At 51.3% G+C, this 22,294-nt stretch overlaps 1 protein-coding gene across 3 annotated transcripts; it reads left to right on the forward strand.

Annotated features, from left to right (window-relative positions):
* The first annotated feature begins 10,802 nt into the window (after positions 1-10,802).
* Positions 10,803-19,495, forward strand: MOB3C (MOB kinase activator 3C). Of its 3 annotated transcripts, none has more exons than XM_080802091.1 (4): positions 10,803-11,065; positions 14,252-14,720; positions 16,827-17,029; positions 17,565-19,495. In XM_080802091.1, the coding sequence occupies exons 2-4, from the start codon at positions 14,303-14,305 to the stop codon at positions 17,592-17,594; spliced, it is 651 nt and encodes a 216-aa protein (XP_080658217.1). In that variant the 5' UTR covers positions 10,803-11,065; positions 14,252-14,302; the 3' UTR covers positions 17,595-19,495. The 3 variants fall into 3 exon arrangements, with proteins under 3 accessions (XP_080658217.1, XP_080658218.1, XP_080658219.1); XM_080802092.1 differs by having other exon boundaries at positions 10,808-10,957; XM_080802093.1 differs by lacking the exon at positions 10,803-11,065 and adding an exon at positions 11,131-11,175.
* Positions 19,496-22,294: the final 2,799 nt, after the last annotated feature.

A 22,294-nucleotide genomic window follows, 5' to 3' on the forward strand; every position in this document is an offset into this window, starting at 1 on the left:
ATCCATAAACATCCCCCATACCATGAGATCCAGCCTTAGCAAAACATACTGTGATTATGTCCCAGCCCAAGTAGTGGGCATTTTGCTTGCTTTTATTACGGAGGCTGCACATAGAAAACAAAACCATGGGGCCATCAGAGAAGGCAACCAGGTTCAGGGTATATAAGCAGGAGAAACTGAGAGATAATGTCCAAACTTTTGGAGCAAGATAATTATTTTAAAGCATGTTCTAGCTCCTATCTTGGCTTACTAAATGTTAATGGTACAAAAGACTTAGAGACTGTCCAGTTGCTGGTTTGCAACACTGCTTCAGGGAATGCCAACAGTTCCTTAGAGATGGGGCTTCCGGAAGCCTGGTCCTTATTACCCCTAACTCAACCAGAGAAGCAGTGTTTTATTTGCTGGGCTTCCCCTAAGCTGTCATTTGAAGAAACAATTTCTCCAAGAAAGACTGAAAAACCGTGGTCTAGTTAAACCTCCCACCATGACAGCAGCCCTCTCTACAATATCCCCTAGCCACCAGGCAACTATTTGGAAACTTCCAGGGCCTAGGAGCTGTCCACCTGCTAGCTGGTCTGAGCCCTGCTGAGACAGCTCTGAGTGATGACAAGTTCTTCCCCACCCTGCACTAAGACCTAGCCACCCCTCACTCCTTATCTCACTGGCTTCATTCTGCCTCCCATAGCTGGAGGCCCCCAGAAAAGTCTGTTCACTTTTCTACCTCACAGCCTGTCCTGCTGGCGTATAGCAACAGCTCTCAAGTTGCCTTGAAGTCTTTGCAGCAGAAAGACCTTCTGTCTTTCCTTATATGACTCAAAACCCCAGCCCCTGCTTATGCAAAGTCGAACCCACCAGTGTCTGCCTCACACTGGGGCCTGGAGCTGAGCCTAAGATGACCTTATAAGGTAACAGAGTGGATTTAGGGTGGCAGTCCTTTGGGAGTTGCCACGGCCCACCTGGCAGTCATCTCCCCACACTGCTGCCACTCACCAAGGTCACCTTTCTGACCCCTCCACCTTGTCCTTTTCTCACTTTTGTCCCCACTCCCACCCTCCACTGTCTCCCCACAATCTGCTGTCAAACATGGCTTTTCCCATCTGGAACTCTTGACTTCAAGGCTTCTATACAGATCCCTATTTCTCATCTGGCTGGTTGCAGGCCAGTGTTCCCAAAACATCTTGACTTGAATCTTGACTCTCTTGCCCAGCACCTGTGTCCCTCTTAATGTGCAGTACTCACTTTTGCTTGGTCTTCTACCTCTGCCATGGCAGTGATCAGGTGTACCCTCAAGTGTTTGACTTAACCTCCCCCCCGCCAATAAAATCCTTGCTTTGGTTTGCAATATCACCACTGGGTCATTTTTCGCTTTTGGTCCACTGTGATCCCCACATCACTTTTGCTCTTGTTGTTATTATTCCTACATGTACTGTGTGGCATGAATTCCTATCGTGCATTCATATTTCTTCAACCCACATTTATTCTCCATGTTGACCTCCCTCTGGCATGGTGGGAAGTAGCTGACAGATCTTATATTTGCAGGGAAAGAGAGGGAACAGAGAGGGGTTTCGCTGAGCCTCGCTTGGTACACAACTCCCAGGAGACTCTTGAGATGTTTGCTTCCACTACTTAAGTTTCTTCCATTTGATCTTTTTCAACAATACTATCAGGGTAATATTACTCCCATTTTACAAATGAGGACATTGAGAAGACAGCATCAGAGACCTAAAGAGTAGGGTGTAAATTAGAATCCCAGGTCTGCCTTTGGATAAGTTACCCAGTCTCTCTGAGCCTTTGTGCTCTCATCTGTAAATTAAAAAAAAAAAAAAAAAAGTCCTATCTCAAAAGAAAGGATTAAATGATATGGCATATATACAGCGTTTAGCACTATACTTCACACATTATAAAAGTGCAACATAGTAGCTGCTAGATTAAGTACTTCATATTTTCAAAGCACACATCTCCTATAGCGAAGAGGTAGGATCTGCTTTTAGAACATAAATTTACTTCTAGAACATGTACCTACTTCCAAACACATTTCTATTGTACTATTCTTCCTGCACTATGTTGTCATTTCTAGAGATTCTCTTCCACAGATATAAAGAGGCTTGAGCAACAGTTATCATGCCAGAGAGCATGGCAGGAGAAATTTGGGGATCTCAAGACTGGATTCACAAACTGGCAGGTGGGAGCAAGGAGGGGAAGGCTGAGTTAAGCCCAGTCCAGAGCACACAGGTTAGAATGAGCACTATTTATTTCTTCTGATCACCAGCTGGGTGGACCCAGTGCCCATATCTAGAACAGGGTCAGGAACCAGGTGACTCTTGGAGTTTTGGGCCAAGGTATACCCCATCCCAGGACTCTGGGATCATGACCTGAGCTGAAGGCAGACGCTTAACTGACTGAGCCACCCAGGTGTCCCAATGGTGGATGGCTTACCTGAGACCAGGTTCCTCCAGATTACAGACCTTTGTTTTCTTAGCAGTAGATGTAACAGTTTAAAGCTTAAGGAGACCAAAGCCTGTAATTTTCCCACCTGGTTGAGCATCAAAAACACCTGAAGAACTTGTCAAAGATGTTGATTCTTAGGCCCCACCATGAAAATATGGATTCTTCTGGTCGGGGGTGAGACCTGGGAAAAGATTCATTAAAAAAAAAAAAAAAAAAATCTCCAGGTAATTCTGAGGCTTGGTCTGGTTTGAGAACTCCCACAATAAGTTAGTAATTTTTTCCCTGAAGAAGTCCCCAGACCAGGCGAAATGATTTTCCCAATGTCACACACAGTGTGTTGGTAGCAACATTCCTTCTCTCTCCTTGTTGCAAATTTTCTCTCCACTTTGGTTCTAGGCAGCCCACCTGTAAAATATCTGAGAAACAAGGGTTTGTTTATTGTCTGCCTTTAGGCAGTATTTCTGGGATGAGACTAGCTCTTCCTAGCATGTCCCAGGCAAGGACTTTGAAGGATAACAGAGAAAAGTAGAGGCCTTCCCAAACTCTCGCAGTCCACACGGCTTCCCTGTCTGATTTGAAGAGCTAAGAATTCCCCAGTTTATGATCCCTGGAGCCAAATGCTGGATTATCTGTGCCCAGCCCCTGTAGCTGCGCAGAGAATTGTATGTTGCCTGGGCAGGTCAAAGCTCTCCATCCATCCTGTGCACATTTGCTCTTGCCTGTGGTGAGGGAGCAGAGGCGGATGATGTATGGAAGCTGGGCAAGCATGGGGGATGAATGGTAACTCAGCTATGGAGCTTGGCTGAGAGACTCACACCCCATTGGAGCTGGGATTGATTGACTGGAACTTTCTCGCCCTTCTCAGTTTATCTCAGACCAGCAGCCTGCTCTGGGTCCTCTGGTCGCCCCTGTGGAGAGGGAATTGCTGTCAAGGTCAGGGAAGCTGGGTATCTCAGTGGCGGACTACCATGTACCTTCTTCCCAGAGGCAGAGACCCTCCACTCTAGAAACCAAGTGACCCTCAGATAGCTTTCTGTTCCTGAACCCCTTCTCTCTCTGTTTGGTTTCCTTCTTGTGTCTTTCTCCTTTTCTACCTGCAGCTCACCCTGACAACTTTCTTTCTTGGATGCCATCTGTAAAATGTATGGAATATGACCTGTACTAGCAGATTTTGCAAGGGTATCAAAAGAATGAGCGAGAACTCTAAGGTGGTGTCAAGGTTACTGAGGATGGTGGGTGAATTTAATGCTGTTAACTGCTTTGACATGGATCCAGGTACAGGTGTCTGTGTTATCATCTACTTTCCCAGGAGACCATTTTTAGAAAAGTGTCTAGCCCCCTTTCAAGCTGATTGGTTCTCCTTTCCCTGACTTAGCAGGTGGGTCATTTGAGATAGCTGTTAAACTGTGCATCTGCTAAGTGCTCAGTGTGGGGTGGGGGTTGGGGGGAGGGAGGGGGAGATGGGGGTGGACCCGTGACTGGAGTTCAGAGGCCTCGATTTGAGTTCACCTTTTGGAGCCAGTCATAGCCTCCCGGGGTTGTTACAGGACTCAAAACTGACCAGAGTGGTGAGAGCACTTTGTAAACCAAAACATACCTTACAACTGCCAGTTGTTGCTACAGGGACCCAGGGGAGGAGGTAAAATAAGTAACAGCCCACTTTTCAGGGTTTCCTGTCCAAAGGGGAAGACGGTCTCATGGGCCTCACCAGGGAGCAGATCTGCAGAGCACTAAGAACTTTCTGTGCCAAGGGCTCCCCCATGAGGAGAATTGGTTCCAGGCAGCTGGTGTCATGGAAGGAGACTCCCCTGGAAGAGAAGAGCACACCCTGATTTCCCTTTGCCTTGGGCAAAGCTACACTCCTCCAGTTGCTTCTTGAAAAGCCCTAAACACAACACAGCCCCAACTCACACCCCGCCCCGCTGAGCTGGAGGACAACTGCGGGAAGTCACAAGCCCTGCTGGCAGCGGAACTCAGGCTGCACACAGGCGGCCCCCACCCACTGCCTGACCACTTGGCTTTCTGGCTGGGAGGGGCTTCAGTGTTCCCTCCTCCCGGGAAATGAAGCCAAGATGGGACCTCGGGGTTCTCCCAGAGAGAACTATAAGGCAAGAGTGTGGGGTGTCATCCTAACATGTCCAGTGCCTTCTTTCCTCCTTTGTTTAACTTCTTTTTCTCTAGTCCATGCCTCCGTCCCTCCCTGTAGAGGGAAGGACAATTTAACAGCTCTAGAGAGACAAACCTCCCTCCCTCCCAGGGTCAATGAGAAGAAGGAATAAGAAAATGCATCTCAAGCACAGGTATATAAAAGGCTTTTATTGTCCTTATTTATCTTTGGGCCCATCCCTTTCACTCCCTGTGCCTCATTTTCCCCATTTATTCTGAGGAAGTTAAACGAAGTGATGATAGTCACTGGACCCTTCCCCTTTAGGAGCCAACCCTTTTATGACCTATTGCATGTAATGATCTTCTGTAGCCTCAGGTTCTTTGTTTTGTTTCAAAGTAAGCTCTATACCTAGAGTAGGGCTTGAACTTACCACCCTGAGATCAAGAGTCACATGCTCTACTGAGCAAGCCAGGTGCCCCAGGGCAGCCTCAGTTTTATGAGCTGTGAAGTGGGATACCTGGGCCTAGTGGAAAATCCTTAGAAGACTGAGGCTTTTATCATCACCCACAAAGCAAGGACAAGGTCTGCGTGAGGGCCACATACAGTGCCTGCCATCTAGTGACCCTTCAGTAAATACCTACAGGATGAAGGAGTAAATGAATAAATGAACCAGATAGGCATGCTGTTTTCACTCCACACTCTGTCTCCACAAGATGTTGAAGCTATACTTATTTATTACCATTATTACTAGAAGACATCACCCTACCCTCTGAGAGGCCCTCCAGCTTTACTCCCCCACCCCCGCCAGACGTGATACAGGGAACAGGAAGAGGTGGTCTTACTCTGTTTGGGCTGCTGTAACAGAATGCCATAGACTGCAAGGCGACAGACATGTATTTTTCACAGTTCTGGAGGCTGGGTAGTCAAAGTCGAGACGTCCATGGTTTCAGTGTCTGGTGAGGACCTGCTTCCTAGCTCACAAATGGCCATTTTTTTGCTATATCCGCACATGGTAGAAGAGGCAAGGGTATTCTGTAGGGTCTCTTTTGTAAGGTGACTAATCTCATTCCTGAAGGCTCCATCCTCATGGCCTCATGGCCTCCCAAAGGCCCCACCTCCAAATACCATCATACTGGGGATTAGGTTTCAACATATGAATTGGCAGGGGAGGGATATAAGCATTCAGTCTCTAGCAGATGTTCTCAAACCTCAGTCTTCTGAATGAATATCACTGGGGAGCTTGCTAAGTAGCGGATTCTGGGACCCATCCCCGAGATCCTGAAACAAAATCGCTGTGAGAGATGCCTAGAAACCTGTCCTTGTGTGGTTCCTTTTTTAAACTTACTGTTAACAACTTTCTTATTATTGTTAATAAGTAAATACTTATTATTTAAGATATTTATTATTTAAGTAATACATATTATTAAGCTTACTTATTGTTAATAAGTTTCAACTTATTATTGAAGTATTAAAATGTATACAGAAGTAGAGCCAACAGTGTGATAAATCCCAAGTCCCTGTGACTCAGCATAAAAATTTTTCAACACATAACAATCTGGTTTCATATATACCCTCACCCACTTTCCCTCCAAATCCTGGACATTGTATTGTTTCATCCATACATACTTCTTTTTATATTTCTAAAAGACAACTACTTAAAAAAAATCCTAAAGTAAGTAACAATAATTCCTTAATATTATCAAAAGTACAGTCATCCAAATTTCCTCAACTGTTTCATAAAATTTTTTTATAGTTTTATAGTTTTATATATTTGTTCATATCAGGATCCAGAGAAGATCCATACCTTGCAACTGATAAGAATTTTGGTCACTTTTTAAAAAAAAAATTATTTTTTAACAATTTTGGATCACATAGGAGTTGCAAAAATGATAGTGTTCTCATGTACCCATCCCTCAGTTCCCCCAGTGACAACATCTTACATAATCGCACTAAGGGTCACAACCCGGAAACCGACATTAGTATAATGTTATTAAACTTAGGGGTGCCTGGGTGGGTAGTCAGTTGAGCAGCCAACTCTTGGTTTTGCCTCAGGTCTTGATCTCAGGATCCTGAGCTCCAGCCCTGTGTCTGGCTCCATGCTTACCATGCAGTCTGCTTGATATTCTCTCCCTCTGCACCTCCCATTCCCCTCTCAAAATAAATAAAATCTTAAAAAAAAACAAAAAACTACAGACTTTATGTGGATTTCACCAGTTTTCATATCCCCTCCTTTTTTTTTTTGTATATATTTCTATGAAATTTTACAACATGTATAGGTTTATGGACCCATAATCAGGACACAGACCTGTGACCCAGACAAAGTGCCTTGCTCTGTCTTTATAGAAACACTCTCCTCCCCAGCCCTAACTCTAGCAACCACTGATCTGCTCTCCACAACTAGGGATGGAAAGAACTTCCTGCACAGGCTGTGGGGTGGGCTCTAGGGAAGGCTGAGCCTGGGACACTGGTGAACAACCACCCCCCCCTTTACTTTCACCTCCCCTAACTAACTGGGAACTAACCCCAGTGGTTGGAGGGTGTGCACTTAGGGGAGGGGGCGGTGTCTACCAGAGCCATGTTGGGGGTCAGGGCAGAAAGTGGTGACATTAACCTAAGGCCTTTATGCACACACTTTGACTCCCACTCCAAGGGTGGGTGGGGAGCCTGGAGGGAGGAGCACACTGGAGCACAAGCAGGCTGTGTGGTTGGACAGCTCAGTTGTTCTCCCGTTGCCTGGATCTCTGCCCCCTGCCTCCCAGGACTACAGAGACCAGTGCAATCCCTCTTCTATATATGAGCCTGCTGGATGCTTGAAGGCAGCACCTCCCCCGCAAAAGACTGGCGATAGTTTTCTGCAGTTTACCAGGCCTATCACCTGTGACCCTCACAGCTCTTCTGTGGAGCGCGCATTATTGCTGTTTCTATTTTACAGAAGGAGAAATAGACTTGGAGAGAAGAAATATATTGTCCAGAGTCACACAGAATTTTAACCTAAATCCTTTTCAACCTTGTCTTCCCCTGTCACATTCCCTTGAACCTTGTCTTCCTCAAGCTAAAGGAAGTCAGCTCAATTCCTCTTACTGCCTTGACATATCCCTCACTTTTTCCTCACTGTGCCAGGATGAAAGACTCAGGATGAGAGATCCTGCCTTCTGGGCAGGGAGGGGCAGAAGCCAAAATAGAAGCTTGTTCTTGGGAGAGTGAGGCAACATGGGCGCCATCAGGCTACAGACGCTGCCAGATGCCTGGTGGGGTGAGGGAGGGTAGTTCATTCTGGGAGGAGTGTGCAAATGAGGGGGCCTTTCCTGGCACAGGAGGGTGGGGGAGTCCCCAGGGAGAGGTCAGTCCATATCGGCAGACTTACTGGGTACAGGCCTATGGGAGCAAGAGCAGAAAGTTGGTCCTGAAAAGGCATTTGGAATGGTGTGGCTGGAAGATACTTTGTGGTACAAATGGGGAAGTAGGTTTTCCCAGACACAGAGAGGGGCAGAGACTTTCCCAGACACACAGCAGGGCAGGTGCCTAGGTCTAACCACAACCCAGCTGCCACCCGGAGTTAGACGAGCCGCAGGCTCAGGCTGTGCAGTAGAAGAGAGAATGTCCTCACCTTGGTCCTGGATGGCTCCCGCCATGCTTCAGAGACAGGGCCTTATTTGAGCCACTTACACTCAGGACACAGTGACAGGGACCAGTGCCTGTCCTGTAGGGTTCCAGCATGCCATCAGAGAGGGTAGGAGTAACCTAAGGTCACACAGCTAATATGTGGTATAGCCAGGACCTTGTCCTCCAGGGTCTGGGTCTTAGTGCCTGCAGAGCCTCCTGGAAGAACACAGTCTCTCTAGCCCAGACTGAGAGCCAGAGGAAGAGGGTACAGATGTTTAAGGGATCTGGGGTCATCTCTGGCTTTTCCCAACTCTTCCATCTGCCTCCCATCCCACCTGCCAGCCTGTCAGCTTGTATTAAGGCAGACACCAGGGAGCTCTGCAGATGAGCTGGGAACTTCTGAAGTGCCTTCAGAATGGATCACTTCTATTTCCCACAACCTAGGAGTCTGTGCTTTTCACTCTTCACCAGGCAAACTCCTGCCCATCCTATAAAACCCGGCTCGGAGGCACAGCAAATAACCATGTACAAAGCCACAGAGGGAGTCACATCACATTCCAAAGAATCTTACAGACCGTGATCTCCAACCACAATGCAATATAATTAGAAGTCAACAAGAAAAATATAAACCTCCCATAGACTGAGAAACTAAAACCATACTTCCAAATCATCCATGAGTTTAAGAGGAAATGACAATGAAATTTCAAAATATTTAGAACTGAATGATAAGGAAAGCATAAGCAGTTTCTGTTTCCTTTGTGAAGTCACTGTCTCTGGACCCATGTGCCAAGCATTTATCTTCCGTTGCCTCTCCAGCTACACTCTGTGCACTCTGCACCCTCCTCCCTCCAGCTCCCTCCAGCTCTAGGCCCTGGCATGCCCACCTCTATGGGCTGCATAGACATTCCCTTGTCCAGGGCTTCCACAGGATTTACCACCCGTCTTTTGCACCAGGATTGCTCTGAGCTGGGTATGCCAGTCAAACAGGCCGCAGCTCCAGTCAGTAGCCCCTGCTCGTACCTCCCACCTTCACTCCCTCCCAGCACCCCTTCACTAGGGATGACAGCTTCGGCCTGGGGTAGATAGCAAAGGACTGCTCTTGCTAGCCCTTCCGTGATATGCCAACCCTGTGGTTTCCCTGCACCCTGACTCTACCTCTAAATAGTGCTTTCTTTAAACTCTCCCCAAAGGGCCCAATTTGAGTGTTCCATGTGCTTCCTGTGGCTAACCCCCCACACACAAAATGCTCGCCAGCAGTCCCTAACCGTCTTCTCACTGAGATGAGAACACGGTTCTGTGACGGTTTTGTGATGACTGAGCTCTGACCTTGTGTTATCTCTCTCTGTGCATTGTCCCTACCGCTGACTTGTCGGCACCTGAGGTCAGCAACAGGGTCAGCTTCATCACCTGCTCCTCTTTCAGGGCACAGAAAGGGTATTGATTAGGATAGCAAACAAATGAAGGACTAAATTAGAATTCCTTCTGCGTACACGAGAGCATGTAATTATTCACTTACAGGGGATTTGGGGCAGAGTAAAGACACAGACATCAGGAAAAAAAGAGAGAGAGATAACTGGACTTTAGACTGGGGCAAAACTAGGTGCTTAACAAAATAATGAATCTTCAGTTCTATGAGCTGAGATTCCTAGGGATTCAATCTGTTCTCATGCCATCAAGCAAACAGAAGATCCAGACACAAGGAGAGCCCAGTGGGGACATCAGTGCAATAGTAAATGCCTACCCTCCCCCCCGCCCCGCGCACCTGCTCACCTTCTGCACCCCTCCAGAGTGACTTCTGTAGCCTGTCTCTCTACCTTGGTCCTCCCACCCCAGAAGGCCTCTAACCCTCCCTCCCATTCCAGGGCAGAATCAGCCAACTGATCTCTGGGCCTGGGGGCTACCCTGACTTGAGTACTGGTTTGGGATGTCTGTCTGCCCCCAGGGGAGGAACCTAAACTGAAAAGAGAGCAGATCAGGTCTTAAAGGTTTGGATTTGGGAAGGCGGTGAGTAAGATATTCCAAACTGGGCGGACCTAGAACAAAGGTCTCGTCAGGGGAAATGGGGTGACTTTGGTGAGGAGAATCTGCCCAGCCTGAGCAAAGACCCCAGCCTTGGTCAGGTGAAAGTCTGTCACCTGAGCACTCTTCAGGGCCAGTCCTTTCATTGCTGGGTGAAGGGATCAGCTTGTGTTTCCCAAAGCCTTCATGTACCCAGCAAATGGGCATTAAGGGACTGCTATGTGCCAGGCACTAGGCCAGGAACTGAGGGTATGGGAGTGGAGAGGGCAGCCCCGATACCTGATTGAGCTCAGGGACAAATGGGCCACAGATTATTCTAGCAGGACAAGGAAACCACCATTACTTAGCAGCCCCTTTGCTTCTGCTCCACACAGGGGCTGGATCTGTTCCCATTTTACAGTCGAGGAAGCTGAGGCTGCCTCTGTGGCAAAGTCCGAGGAAATGCTGCCAGGGCCGCCTGCTCAGTCAGTCCTTTGCCCAGAGGGAAGCTGGGAGCACGCTTCGGACTTTCCGGAAAGGCGGGAGTGCGTCTGTGCACTGGGAGGGGGTCCTCTTTCCCCGCCCCTTCCCCGCCAGGAGGCCGAGGCGCGGCCGGGCCCGGGAGGGCGGGGGCGGAGCCGGCGACGCCGCGGGGGCGGAGGGCGACTGCGGCCCGGCCGGGCGGGCAGGAGGGCGGGAGGACAAGAGAGAGAACCGGCCCAGCCGGAGGACGGGAGGAGAAGGCGACCCGGCGCGCCGGGGATGTGACCCTGCGGCCAGAGGAGGACCGAGGCGGTCCCCGTGAGTGAGCGCCCGCGCCCCCGCCGGCGCACGGCCCAGCTTCGCTGTCACTTTCATTTCTGCGGCTGTCCCAGCGTGGCCCCTTCCGGAGGCGACCTCCGCCCCAAGGCAGGCTGGCCGCGGCGCTTGATCCGGGGTCCGAGGCTCCGAGCTCCTAAAGTCCCGGTTGGGGGTGGCGGAGTTGGAGGGGGGCGTGTCTTCGGGAGCGGAAACGTCAGGTCTGCGCCTCTGGGTCCTACGACCGGTCTGTCCCGGCCTCTGGGCGAGTGGGGTCTCAGGGGGTCCGGGGCGGCCTAGGGGTGGACGCGGGGGACCGAGCGCCGCTGGACAGAGTCCCGTCTCTACTTTTCTCTTGGATCTCTGCCCTCAGGGCGCACGCGCACATTCACGTCGCATAGGCAGAGGCTGCATTCTTGGTTCAAACTGGGGCCAGCCCTCTGCCAAGATCCTGGGCCAGGCCTGGGGAGCGGCAAGTGTGGCCCTCGCGGGGGGTTGGGGGGCTAAATGTCAGAAACAGGCAGGGCTACTCTGGTCTTCATTTGGGAAACCCAGATGCCCACCCAGGGAGTGAGCCATCACTGGGCACTTTAGGAGTAAAAGGACACCCAGAATTAGGAAAGGGGCGGGGCTAAGAGGCAAAAATGGCCCTAGTTTAGGGAGGGAACAGAGGTTTTTTGAGGGAAGGAAACCCAAATAAGGGCATGGGAGTGGAAAGCGAAGAGACAAGTGGCAAGTTACCTGTAGAGATTACCCCCTCCCCTTCCTGAAGCTTGGGGAAAGACCCAGGGAAAAGACCCAGGTCTTGAAATTTTGTAGCCAGATGGTGGGAGTCTAGCTCACTGGTCAGGACACTCAGGGTGCTGTGGGGGGTTGGGGGAGGTTCAGCATGTTGAGGGAACAGGAATTAGGTTGGTCTCATTGGTGGGAACATGCTTCCCCTTTCTGGTCACTTCCCTCTTTTCCACTTACCTCCAGCAGACTAGTGACCAGCCAGCACAAGAAAATGGTCCTTTACTCATTGTGATGGGCTGAGCCCCACCTTATCCCAGTTCCTAGTTGTGCCATTGGAGATCCCCTGCCAGTAACTTGCTTTGTGAATGGTGGCTCCTCAGAAAGAGGGCCTGTTTCCCCATCTCTGCAAGAAGTGGGTTAGTTAGTTGATTTCTCAGGGCTCTTGCAACTCTGCAGTTCTGGATTCTAAGCTTTTCTTAAACCCTGAGCATCAACTATATGCCAGGCCCTGACCTAGGCTGGAGGCTGGGTGGAGGGGAGGGACAACAGTGGCCAAAGAGCAGCCTCCCCCGCCCCCCAGGAGAAGGATATCTAGGTTTGGTAGAGGGGGCTGTGGGAGGAGATAGCATTCAACCTGACCATGTATAGTCAGACAAAGAGACCAGCGTGACAAAACACACAGTGGCAGGAGGGTGGGGATAGGTTCAGGGATCACACAACAAGCAACAGCGCTGAGTTGGTGGGGAAGGGGCTGTTGGAGGAGGGACGTGGGCAGGAAAGATAGGGTGAGGTGATGATTGTTGGTAACTGTCCCTAAAGGGGGCTGTGCAAAGGAGGAGAACCAGGAACCCCACCGAACCACAGTAGGAGTGGTTTTGGAAGCACCCACCCCAAGCAGAGTTTGGAATACGGATGGTATATGAAGTGTGGAAATCTCCTCTGGGGTCAGGAAACTCCGCATCCACACTGGGGACTTCTCTGGGTAGAAGTCAAGGATCAAGGAATGAATGAGATAACTTTCCACATATTTGAGGGATCTTTTCAAGAGGACAAGATCCTGCCAGGAGACCTGCCCCTGCTCTCCAAACACCTGTCATTTACTTGACCATCCCCATCCTGGCCTGCCTGTTGTGGGTACAAGGAAGATTCCTTGTTCCAGACTTCTCCACTAGCCTGACTTGTTGTCTGACATGACATCTCCTTCCAACTGTCGCCTCGTTCCTTCCCCTCCATCCTCCCCCAGCATTATAAGAGATGTGAGAAGGTAAAGTGCTCCTATGTCAGCTCTGAGGTTAAGGCAAGGCTTTGTTTGTGGCTGTATCAGCCTCAGTTTAGGGCTAGAGTCAGGACTCAGATTGGCCAGGGTCAGGGCCAGGTCAGAGGTCAGCCAGGAGTCACAGCTCAGTACTTAGCCTACAACTCAGCCTTAGCCCTCTGTCTGTGGCTAAATTCTGGCCTCAGCGGGTACCTGGGTCCACCTTTCCCAAGGGCTCACACACCCACAGGGGAGGTGAGATGACTACCACATGAGTCCCAGAAAACTGGCCTCTACCTGCCTGACCCAGGACATTGTATGGGTCAGACTTGTGCTTGCTCTGGTGGTCGTCCGGCCATGGCAGAGCTGAGGCTAGAATCCAGGACTCCTGCCTCCAAGCAGGCTCTGACTACTGTTCCAAAGTCTGTTCTGAGCCTGGGATCCCTCCATCTGAGAGGCAAAACAGATTTGTCTGAATTCTAGAAAGGCCCAGCTGGATAGATCTGACTGCATTCTCCTACCTCCCCGTATCAAGTGTGTCGTCAGTACTCATAGAGCATACACTGTCCAGAGCAGGGGGAGAGGCCACTGGCTTATTCTGCTTTGGGGCTGGAGGAGGCTGGTTCGTGGGGAAGGATCTCTAGCCACTGTCAGAGGAAGTGGCCCACATCTGGACCTGCCACCTCCCCCTCTCTTCCAGGGCCTGTAGCCACACTCAAAGGTCACCCAGCTGGCCCTATGAGGGCCCTTTCCTCTTTCAGGGTAATAAAAGGAAAGTACATTTTTGGTAGAAAAGTCCCTCCTGCTCCCTGGGAATCCCCGGTGGCCGGATGGACTACGGGATATCCCAGAGGAAGCTGAAGGCGGGGCCTTGCCCCTACCCCGACCCCCAGCACAATGCAGCCAGGCTCTCCCACGCTGCCATGGGGCAGCCCCGGGGTCGTTTCATCCAGGCTCCCGCCTCCTGGTGGCCTGCAGGAAGCCTCCCCCCACCTCTCCAGTGGGCAACAAGAAGTCGAATGAGCACCTGTTTGGATCTCAGGCCCAGACCTCTGTGAGATGCAGTGAGAGGGCAGAGAAAACAACATGAGCCAGGAGAGCTGAGGCCACTTGGCAGGGGAAGCAAGGGTAGCCTGGAGACAGGGCAGGAGTCCTGGCCCTGGGGATGCAGAGGGTTTAGACGCCAGGCAAAGGCTGCAGAGACAGGCCCAAAACTGAGGGCATGAGGGAAATGATGTGTCGGGGAGTCAAAGCTTTTCCGTGAGGACCTGACCACCACGCTCCCTCTGTGCCCTTGGCCCTGGCAGGCCATTCACAGGTCCCACCCCTGGACACCTGGCCAGCCGCCCAGCCCAGCCATGGCACTGTGCCTGAAGCAGGTGTTCGCCAAGGACAAGACATTCCGGCCTCGGAAGCGCTTCGAGCCCGGCACACAGCGCTTCGAGCTATATAAGAAGGCGCAGGCATCACTCAAGTCGGGGCTGGACCTGCGCAGTGTGGTGAGGCTGCCACCAGGGGAGAACATCGACGACTGGATCGCCGTGCACGTGGTGGACTTCTTCAACCGCATCAACCTCATCTACGGCACCATGGCCGAGCGCTGCAGCGAAAGCAGCTGCCCGGTCATGGCCGGCGGGCCCCGCTATGAGTACCGCTGGCAGGACGAGCGCCAGTACCGGCGGCCCGCCAAGCTCTCGGCGCCACGCTACATGGCCTTGCTCATGGACTGGATTGAGGGCCTCATCAATGACGAGGACGTCTTCCCCACTCGTGTCGGTGAGTACCCACCGGCAGGCGAGTCAGGCCCGGCCGGGGAGGGAGGGAGCCCCCAGAGCCCATTCTACAGATGAGGCGTTTAGTTTGCCATAGCAGTTCTGTAAGGGGTTGGGGTTGGGGGGCAGTTATGATTTTCATCCCCATTTTGTAGAAGAGGCAGCTGATCCTCAGGGAGGTTCAGTGTCTGCTCAAGATCGGGCATCTTGAGCTGGGACTGCCCGACTCGAAGCTTGGGACTCTTCTTATCTGAAGCTTAAATGTGCCCGTGATCGTATAGTGGTTAGTACTCTGCGTTGTGAAGCTTAAATGTCCCTCCAGGAGCCACCCTGGCCAAGACCACTGTGATTCTTGGAACCTTCTTGAAGAGATGCATCTAGGTGCTCCTAGCCCGTCACCCTGCCTGGGCTGACTGACTTGCAACCTCCTGTTAGTTCTGACTCTTCCCTCCATGAAAGAGAAGGGGTGGGGATTGGGAGGGCCTGATTAGATCTCTATCTCAGAGGGGTCTGAGGGCAGAATTTTCCCTTGTCAGGCCCAAGCCATGGGGCCTTTTCTTATCTCAGCTGGGCAGCCTGGTGAGGGTGGTGAGAGGGGATGAGTGATGTCACACCAGCCTGGCTTCCCCATCCCAGGGCAGCAAGAGCAGATGTTGGCCCAGGAGCTGAGCAGGCATGACGCCGTATCCATCACAGCATCGTCACCCCCACCTGGCCCCCTGTTCCTCCGTGTTAAGGTTACAGGACTCAGAGATGGTTGGGGCAGGGTGGGCAAGCCCAGAGGGGAAAAGTCTGAATACTGAGGGAGGCTGGGCACTGAGTCACAGTTCAGTGCTCACAGCCCCTCCCCATCTGGGGCCTGCCATTTCCTGCACTATCAGGCCCAACAGTGGGCATCTGCCTTTCACACAGGAGGATCCGAGGCCAACAGAGGGACAGTGCACTGAATTGGTGATTCAGAACTGCACCTCAGATCTCTTGGAGTCTGGGCCCCCAAGTCTAGGTGGTCAAGACAAGTCTGAGGATCCTGGACTGGGCCTGCAAGGGCTCATAAGGAAGCAGGGCTCCACCCACCCTGAGAGCCGTGAGGCCCTGTGTGAAGCAGTGTGGGCCTGTGTCTGGGCTCTTATTCCCTTCTAGCCTTAACCCCCTGGCCTAGGACACCCCAGGTGTCTGTGCCTTAACCCTGCGGATGGCTCTGCCATAGCAGAGAAAAAGGCATAGTCACCAAGATCTCTACCCTGAGTGCAGGGGACTGTGCAGAAATGGTGCCTTTTTCACAGATGCTGGAGCTTCTCCCAGGCAGGGGCTGTGGTGTTTATCTCTGCAAGTAATCCTGCCTCCAGTCTGTACTAATTCCTAGTATGGCCTTGGGCAAGTGGGGTCGCCATCATGCCTAGATCACCATCATGTCTAGAAGGGCTTCCGTACCCACATCATAGGAGGCAAAAGATGCAGAGGACCCAGCACAGGGCCCAGATCAAAGATGGAAGTTCTTTGTGTAATTGAATAGTTAAAGTGATGAGAGGTATCTGAACTAATTCTTGAGGATTTTGTAATTCTCAAGATGGGGAATTTGGGGACTGCTGCATGAATGGTATGAAGAGGAAGGAGTTGGGGTGGGGCTGGCGAAGGATGTTGGAGTCAGATCATGAAAGGCTTTGAGCAAGCACCATGCTGTGAAGTTAGAACTTAATCCCAAAGACCTGTGTTTTTAAAAATGGACCAGAGATGTTGATAAACTCCCCTTGGAATTATATCCAGGATATCACTGGGCAGCACCTATGGGCATACATATTTCTGTGGGGAATCTGGGCATAACTTCCATTGTAGTCAAAGAAAGGTTGGTCAGTGACCCCCATATGATTGCAGGGTCTGGCCCCGGGTGATGGGAAAATTGGGAGATGATTCATAGTTCAAAGGGGAAAAGCACAGTGGGGTCTATGCTTTTAGAGGGGAAGCAGGGAGAAAGGGGACCCTAATCTCTCCATCCCCTATAGGGAACTGGCCATCCTGGGTAAAGGGTGCCTGTGGTGGGAAGGGCAGGGTTGGGCAGCGGTTCATCCCTAGGCTGCTGATCCCCCCACTTCTGCCTGTTCCCACCTCCTAGGAGTTCCCTTCCCCAAGAACTTCCAGCAGGTCTGCACCAAGATCCTGACTCGCCTCTTCCGGGTCTTTGTCCATGTCTACATCCACCACTTCGACAGCATCCTCAGCATGGGGGCTGAAGCACATGTCAACACCTGCTATAAGCACTTCTACTACTTCATCCGCGAGTTCAGCCTGGTGGACCAGCGGGAGCTGGAGCCGCTGGTGAGGCCAGGCCCCTGATGCCCTCCCCTCCTTCCCAAGGCTAGCCGCCAAGTTTTCAGATCCAAAGGCTACCTACTTTCAGAAAACCCAATACCCACGTGGATAAATTAGGGGAAGGCAACTCATGGAACCATGGATTCTGTACTTTTTTTTTTTTTTTAAGATTTTATTTATTTATTTGACAGAGAGAGAGATCACAAGTAGGCAGAGAGGCAGGCAGAGAGAGAGGAGGAAGTAGGCTCCCCACTGAGCAGAGAACCCAATGTGGGGCTTGATCCCAGGACCCTGGGATCATGACCTGAGCCGAAGGCAGAGGCTTTAACCCACTTAGCCACCCAAGCGCCCCGATTCTGTGCTTTAATAGAGAATTCATTCTGGTCTCCGTTTATAGACTCAGATCTGCATCCTGGGGTTGGGGTGGGGGAGGGCAGGAAGGGGCTAGATTCAGGCAGAACAGCGAGGCCTCATGGTTTGGGAAGGGGCTGCCTGGTAGACGGAACTCTGACTGAGCCCTACCTACCTTCTGTCTCTGCAGAGGGAGATGACAGAGCGGATCTGTCACTGAGCCCAAGCCTGGAATTGTTGCCTGTCCTGTGCATCATCAGAACACAGAGTAGCTGGGGAGAAGACCCTCAGGAATCTGGTGGCAGAGGAACCTGAAGTCCCTGGGACCCCTCTGCACATACCAAGCCGCTGGACTTGTGGTTCTCAGGAGTCTGCCCGTATGCTCCCTGACTGCTTATGAATGGAGAATGAGGGGCAGAAGGAAAAAGACAGAAGGAGCTGCACCTCCAGATGAAGTCTAAGGGTGGGATGGGCTGGGTTTCTGCCCCAGTACTTGACCCTTCCTTGACGGTTCCCGTGCCAGTGTGGGGCATGTGGGTGTGGCTGAGCGATAGTGAGAAAGGTACAAGAACGTAGGCACACTGTGTGTGAGTAAGCGCAGATGACTCTGTGTGAGTGTGTGAGAGCATGTGATTTTCACTGTGGGATATGTCTGTAAGAGCCAGCTGCCTTAGACCCTCCCTGGCACATACTAGACCTTCCATAAATGTGAGGTAAATAGATGAACGGAGGGAAGGAGGGGTTAGGACCACCAGACTGTGACCACTGTGCAAGTGATGGCAGGTCAGTGGTCTGACCATGTGTGTGAGTGCACAAAATATGATGGTAGATGTAGTTCTTTATTTGAACCTTCAGGCTACCAGCTTCCATAAGCATGAGTTCTGGGGAGCTGTAGGGATATAAGAAAGGAGTCCTGCCCTGAGTCCCTAAACCCTTGGCCCACCACAGACACAGGTTCTGATCTGCTTAGCCAGAGATGCCCAGGAACTGTCATTTTACTCATCCCTTTGCCTCCAGGAAAGCCTGATTATAGACAGCTTCCAGAGGGCTGAGGATGATCCCTCATGCCCACATAGGTCCTCTGGTCCTTAAATTGGGAATCATACACTCCAGTCTAGCTCCCAGAATCTGTAGACTTGGCTCTTGGGATCTGAAGCCCAGTGCAAGATAATACCCTAGCCCAAGGAGCTAGAGGAACTTGAATTCGGAAACCCTGGAGACTTGTCTCCCATCTTCGGACAGGGAAGATGTATCACTAGCGAATGGACTCTTCCAGGCTTAGAAAGCCCCCTATCCTGCAAGGACCTGCCTCCTGCCCAAGCCATCCCTGAGACATTCCAGCTGGTTGGACAGCTTTCCACAGAGAACATGGGATGTTCATTTGACACTCCATTACTCCATACCGCCGTGCCCAGCCCTGTGCCCAGACCCACCAGACTCTACACTGGGAGGCCAGCATGGAGAGCCAGAAAGGGCCTGGGAATCATCCAATCTCACAGAATCATCTCTTTACATAGGAAGAAGCTAAAACCAGGAGGAAGGGAGAGAGAAACTATCCAAGACCTCCCCGAGATGCTTTTGTGGAGCTGGAGTAGAAACCCCGGGTCCTGACTCCCACCCCAGGGCTTGCAGATTGCTACATAGGGAAATGAGCTGCATGTGGAAAGAGGGTTTGACAGCCCCTCTCTAGAGCACAACTGTTCCTGCTTTGAGCAAGGATTTCTAGTGATGTCAGAGTGCCCCACTGCCCCTCGGGTTTGCTGGGGCTGTATACTGAGCCAAGCCTCCAAAATTATCCCCCTCTCCGTGGCCCAGCAGCTGCCTGATCTCTGAGGAAGCAGATGGGGCTCCTGGGCCGGCCAGCGGGCCCCACACCGCTGCCTCTGGAGAAGTTCCAGAGGCAAACACTGACCCAGCAACTTCACCAGAGGCTCTGGGGTAGGGTGGGGTCCAGGGATCAGAGATTCCCTTGGGGAGGACTGTGGATTGGAAGATGGGTTCCAGGCTGTGGCCAGTGCTGACTACGGAGGGGGTGGGGAGACGACGGGAAATCTATTTTTGTGAAACAAAAGGAAGAGTTTATTATTGTTATTTTTGGTAAAATAAAGGAGGCAAACTAAAGCGGCCCTGGTGGGAAGCTGTGGTCTGGATGCCACATGGCTCCTGGGCAGGCTGAGAAGGGAACTGGGCCAGAATGGAGAAGGGAGGTAGGGTTTTTTGTCCTGAGATCCCAGGCCATGGGGACGGCTGGCTGGTGTGGTCATGTCTGGCCTAGCTCTCCAGGGTGGAGATACCAAGGTTTTCCCAGGACTCTGGGAATTCTGGACCCAGAATTTCTGGCCTCATTTAGGAGTAGGGAGGGCTGGCCCTTGCTTCGTGGAATTCAGTCTCTTGGGAGTCTTTCCTTGTTTCAGCTCAGGTTCCCTAGCATGGCTGTTCTCACCCCGAGTCCTTAGTCTGTGTGGTTTATTGGAGCAAATGGGTCAAGGGACAGAGGAGAAGTATAGTCCTAACCCTAATCACAGCAAGGGAAGCCTTTCTCAAGAAGAGGCTGTTTGTTGGGTACTGACTAGAGCTCAAAGTGAGGGTGGCAAGACATGGGCTGACTTCTGAGCTTATTCCTCAGGAGACATCTGAGCCCCTTAGCATAGGTCTTGGTGTGATTCCACTGTCCCTCACCCACCAGCTGCCTGGACAAGAGTCAGCAACGGGCCACCTAGAGCTCTTTCCTCTCCCTACAAGGGAGATAGGCTGGCTTTGTGCAGTGGCTCTTCTGGGAAGTAGAGTCCTGGGGTCCATTCCCAGTCTGTTTCATGACCAGGTATGGAAGTGAGGGACTGACTTACCTCTGAGCTCCTTCATTACTCACAGTCTGTGGATCATTCACAGTCATAACAGTAATAGCTAACACTCATTATGTATCGGGCACAGCTCTAAATGCTTGACGTGTCATAGCTTACCAAATCAGGTCTGTCTTTGGCTAGCTGCCTGGCTCCCTTCCTGGTGCCCAGTATCCGTGCTTTCACTGCTTTAGAAGCTGGAAAGCCCTCCACTCTGCCCTTCTTTCTTCTGGCCTACCAGAGGAGGCCCAGCCTACCATCCTAAAAGGCAGCCCTGCTTGTACACCTCCTATGCCAGGTCACCATTACCTCCTGAATGACTGGACAGTTCAGACTCAAAGTTCAGGCTCTGCACTCATAGTTGCTTTGGAATATACCGTGGCAGGGAAGGTAAATTTATCTCAGAACTGTGTGACCAAGTCCTGCACTTAAGGTGGGAATGTCTGACTACATCAGGAAGACATCACAAAATTGCTTTGAGAAATTCAGAGCAGGATGCTCAGAGAAGACTGGACAGAGGTGGAGAAAAAGGAGGATACACGAATAGAGAGTTGGGGCTTCAGTAAGCCAGAGGAAAGCAGGCAGCATTTCCCCTACCCCACAGAGCAAAACTTAGTAGGAGAGGGTCCTGTGACAGGCAGTGTGTTGGGGGTAGAGGGCCAGTTTGGTTGGGCAGCCACAGCAGAAGGCTTTGTTTTCCTGTTTGTTCAAGATCCATAAAAGTATTTAGAGCAGGGAATGAGGTGGAAGCAAGGCACTCTTCCCATTTGGGGGCAGAGCATCTACCTTTGAGTAAAGGATCCCCCACCATCCTTGGCCCTGGTGAACACTGTAGCTGCTTTGAGGTTTCCTGCTGCCATTCCCACTGTCCCACCCCCAGAAGCTGTTATGTAGTGCATGGTGACGGGAGCCACCGAATCAGTGGAGGTCCACTGATTTGGGGGAGCCCTCCTGGAGCCCTTCCTTCTCTGAATCCTCCAGAGCTCTCATCTAGTATTAACTGAACTATGTACTTAGAGACATAGCAGTTTGAAGAACCTGGATTGAAACATAGGCCTAAGAGACTCAGGACCAGCTGACTATTTCAATATTCAGGAAACAGAGAGGAATAGGCAAGCATGGCCACAGAAGACATGAAGCTTGAGTGGGCCTAGAAGGTGATGGGTGGGAGAGGTCAGGATATACAGGAGCCTTTGGATTGGACTGAGGGATTCTCTAAGTGACTCAGCACAGAAGCTTGGGAGAAGGCCCCCTCTCCAGCCTTCACCCAGACTGAGAAATGTAGCAAATTCCTGAATGTTCTCTCAGGTTCCAAAATCCCTTCCATCACACAGATGAGAAGACTGAGCCCAGAAGGGGAAAGGAACAAAGCTTTATTGGGGTGGTGGAATGGAAGTCTAAGGGTCTCTATCAGCAGTGCTCACCAGACCCACATAACAATCCTGAGACAGACAGGGAAGGGATATTTTACTTCCATTTCACCAAGGAGGAAACACTCTCTCTAGAGTCAGGACCTGAATTAAACCCAAGTCAGCACTCTCGTTCCCTCATTACACTTGCAGCCTGGGGGAGCGGAGGGGGCTGGTTGAAATACTAATTTAAAAGCAGCTGGTTTTCTCCAAGAAATGAACTTTTAAGTGTTCGATTTTGAACTACTGGGGGTAACGCTTTGCTCAAGAAAACTCTTACGGTGAAATGATAGGTACACAAACATCTGAGGAAATTTTACAGAATTAGCCCTCGTCTTAGAAAAGACTGGCAGCATTTCCCCGTATGCAAAAGGCACTTTAAAAATTCCATCCTGGCACACGGAAGCTCTCGGAAGCTCTCGGTAAATGGTAATTACACCTGCCGCTGCTTAGCTCCCCGCATCCTGGCGCTTCCCCGACCTCCCGACCTTCACTAGAAAAAAAAAATAATAACGTCAAGAGGAGCTAAGCCCCACCCCCCGCCCCAGCAATCTTCCCGCCCCTCTCTAGCAAGTCTTCCCAGTTTACTTAGCTCGCCCCCACCCTTTGGCGGGGCGTAGCCATTAGGGCGCATGCGCAGCTCCTCCCCTCTCTGGTCGGGCCCGCCCCTC

This window comes from Martes martes, assembly GCF_963455335.1.
Source record: "Martes martes genome assembly, chromosome: 4".
Classification (NCBI taxonomy): domain Eukaryota; kingdom Metazoa; phylum Chordata; class Mammalia; order Carnivora; family Mustelidae; genus Martes; species Martes martes.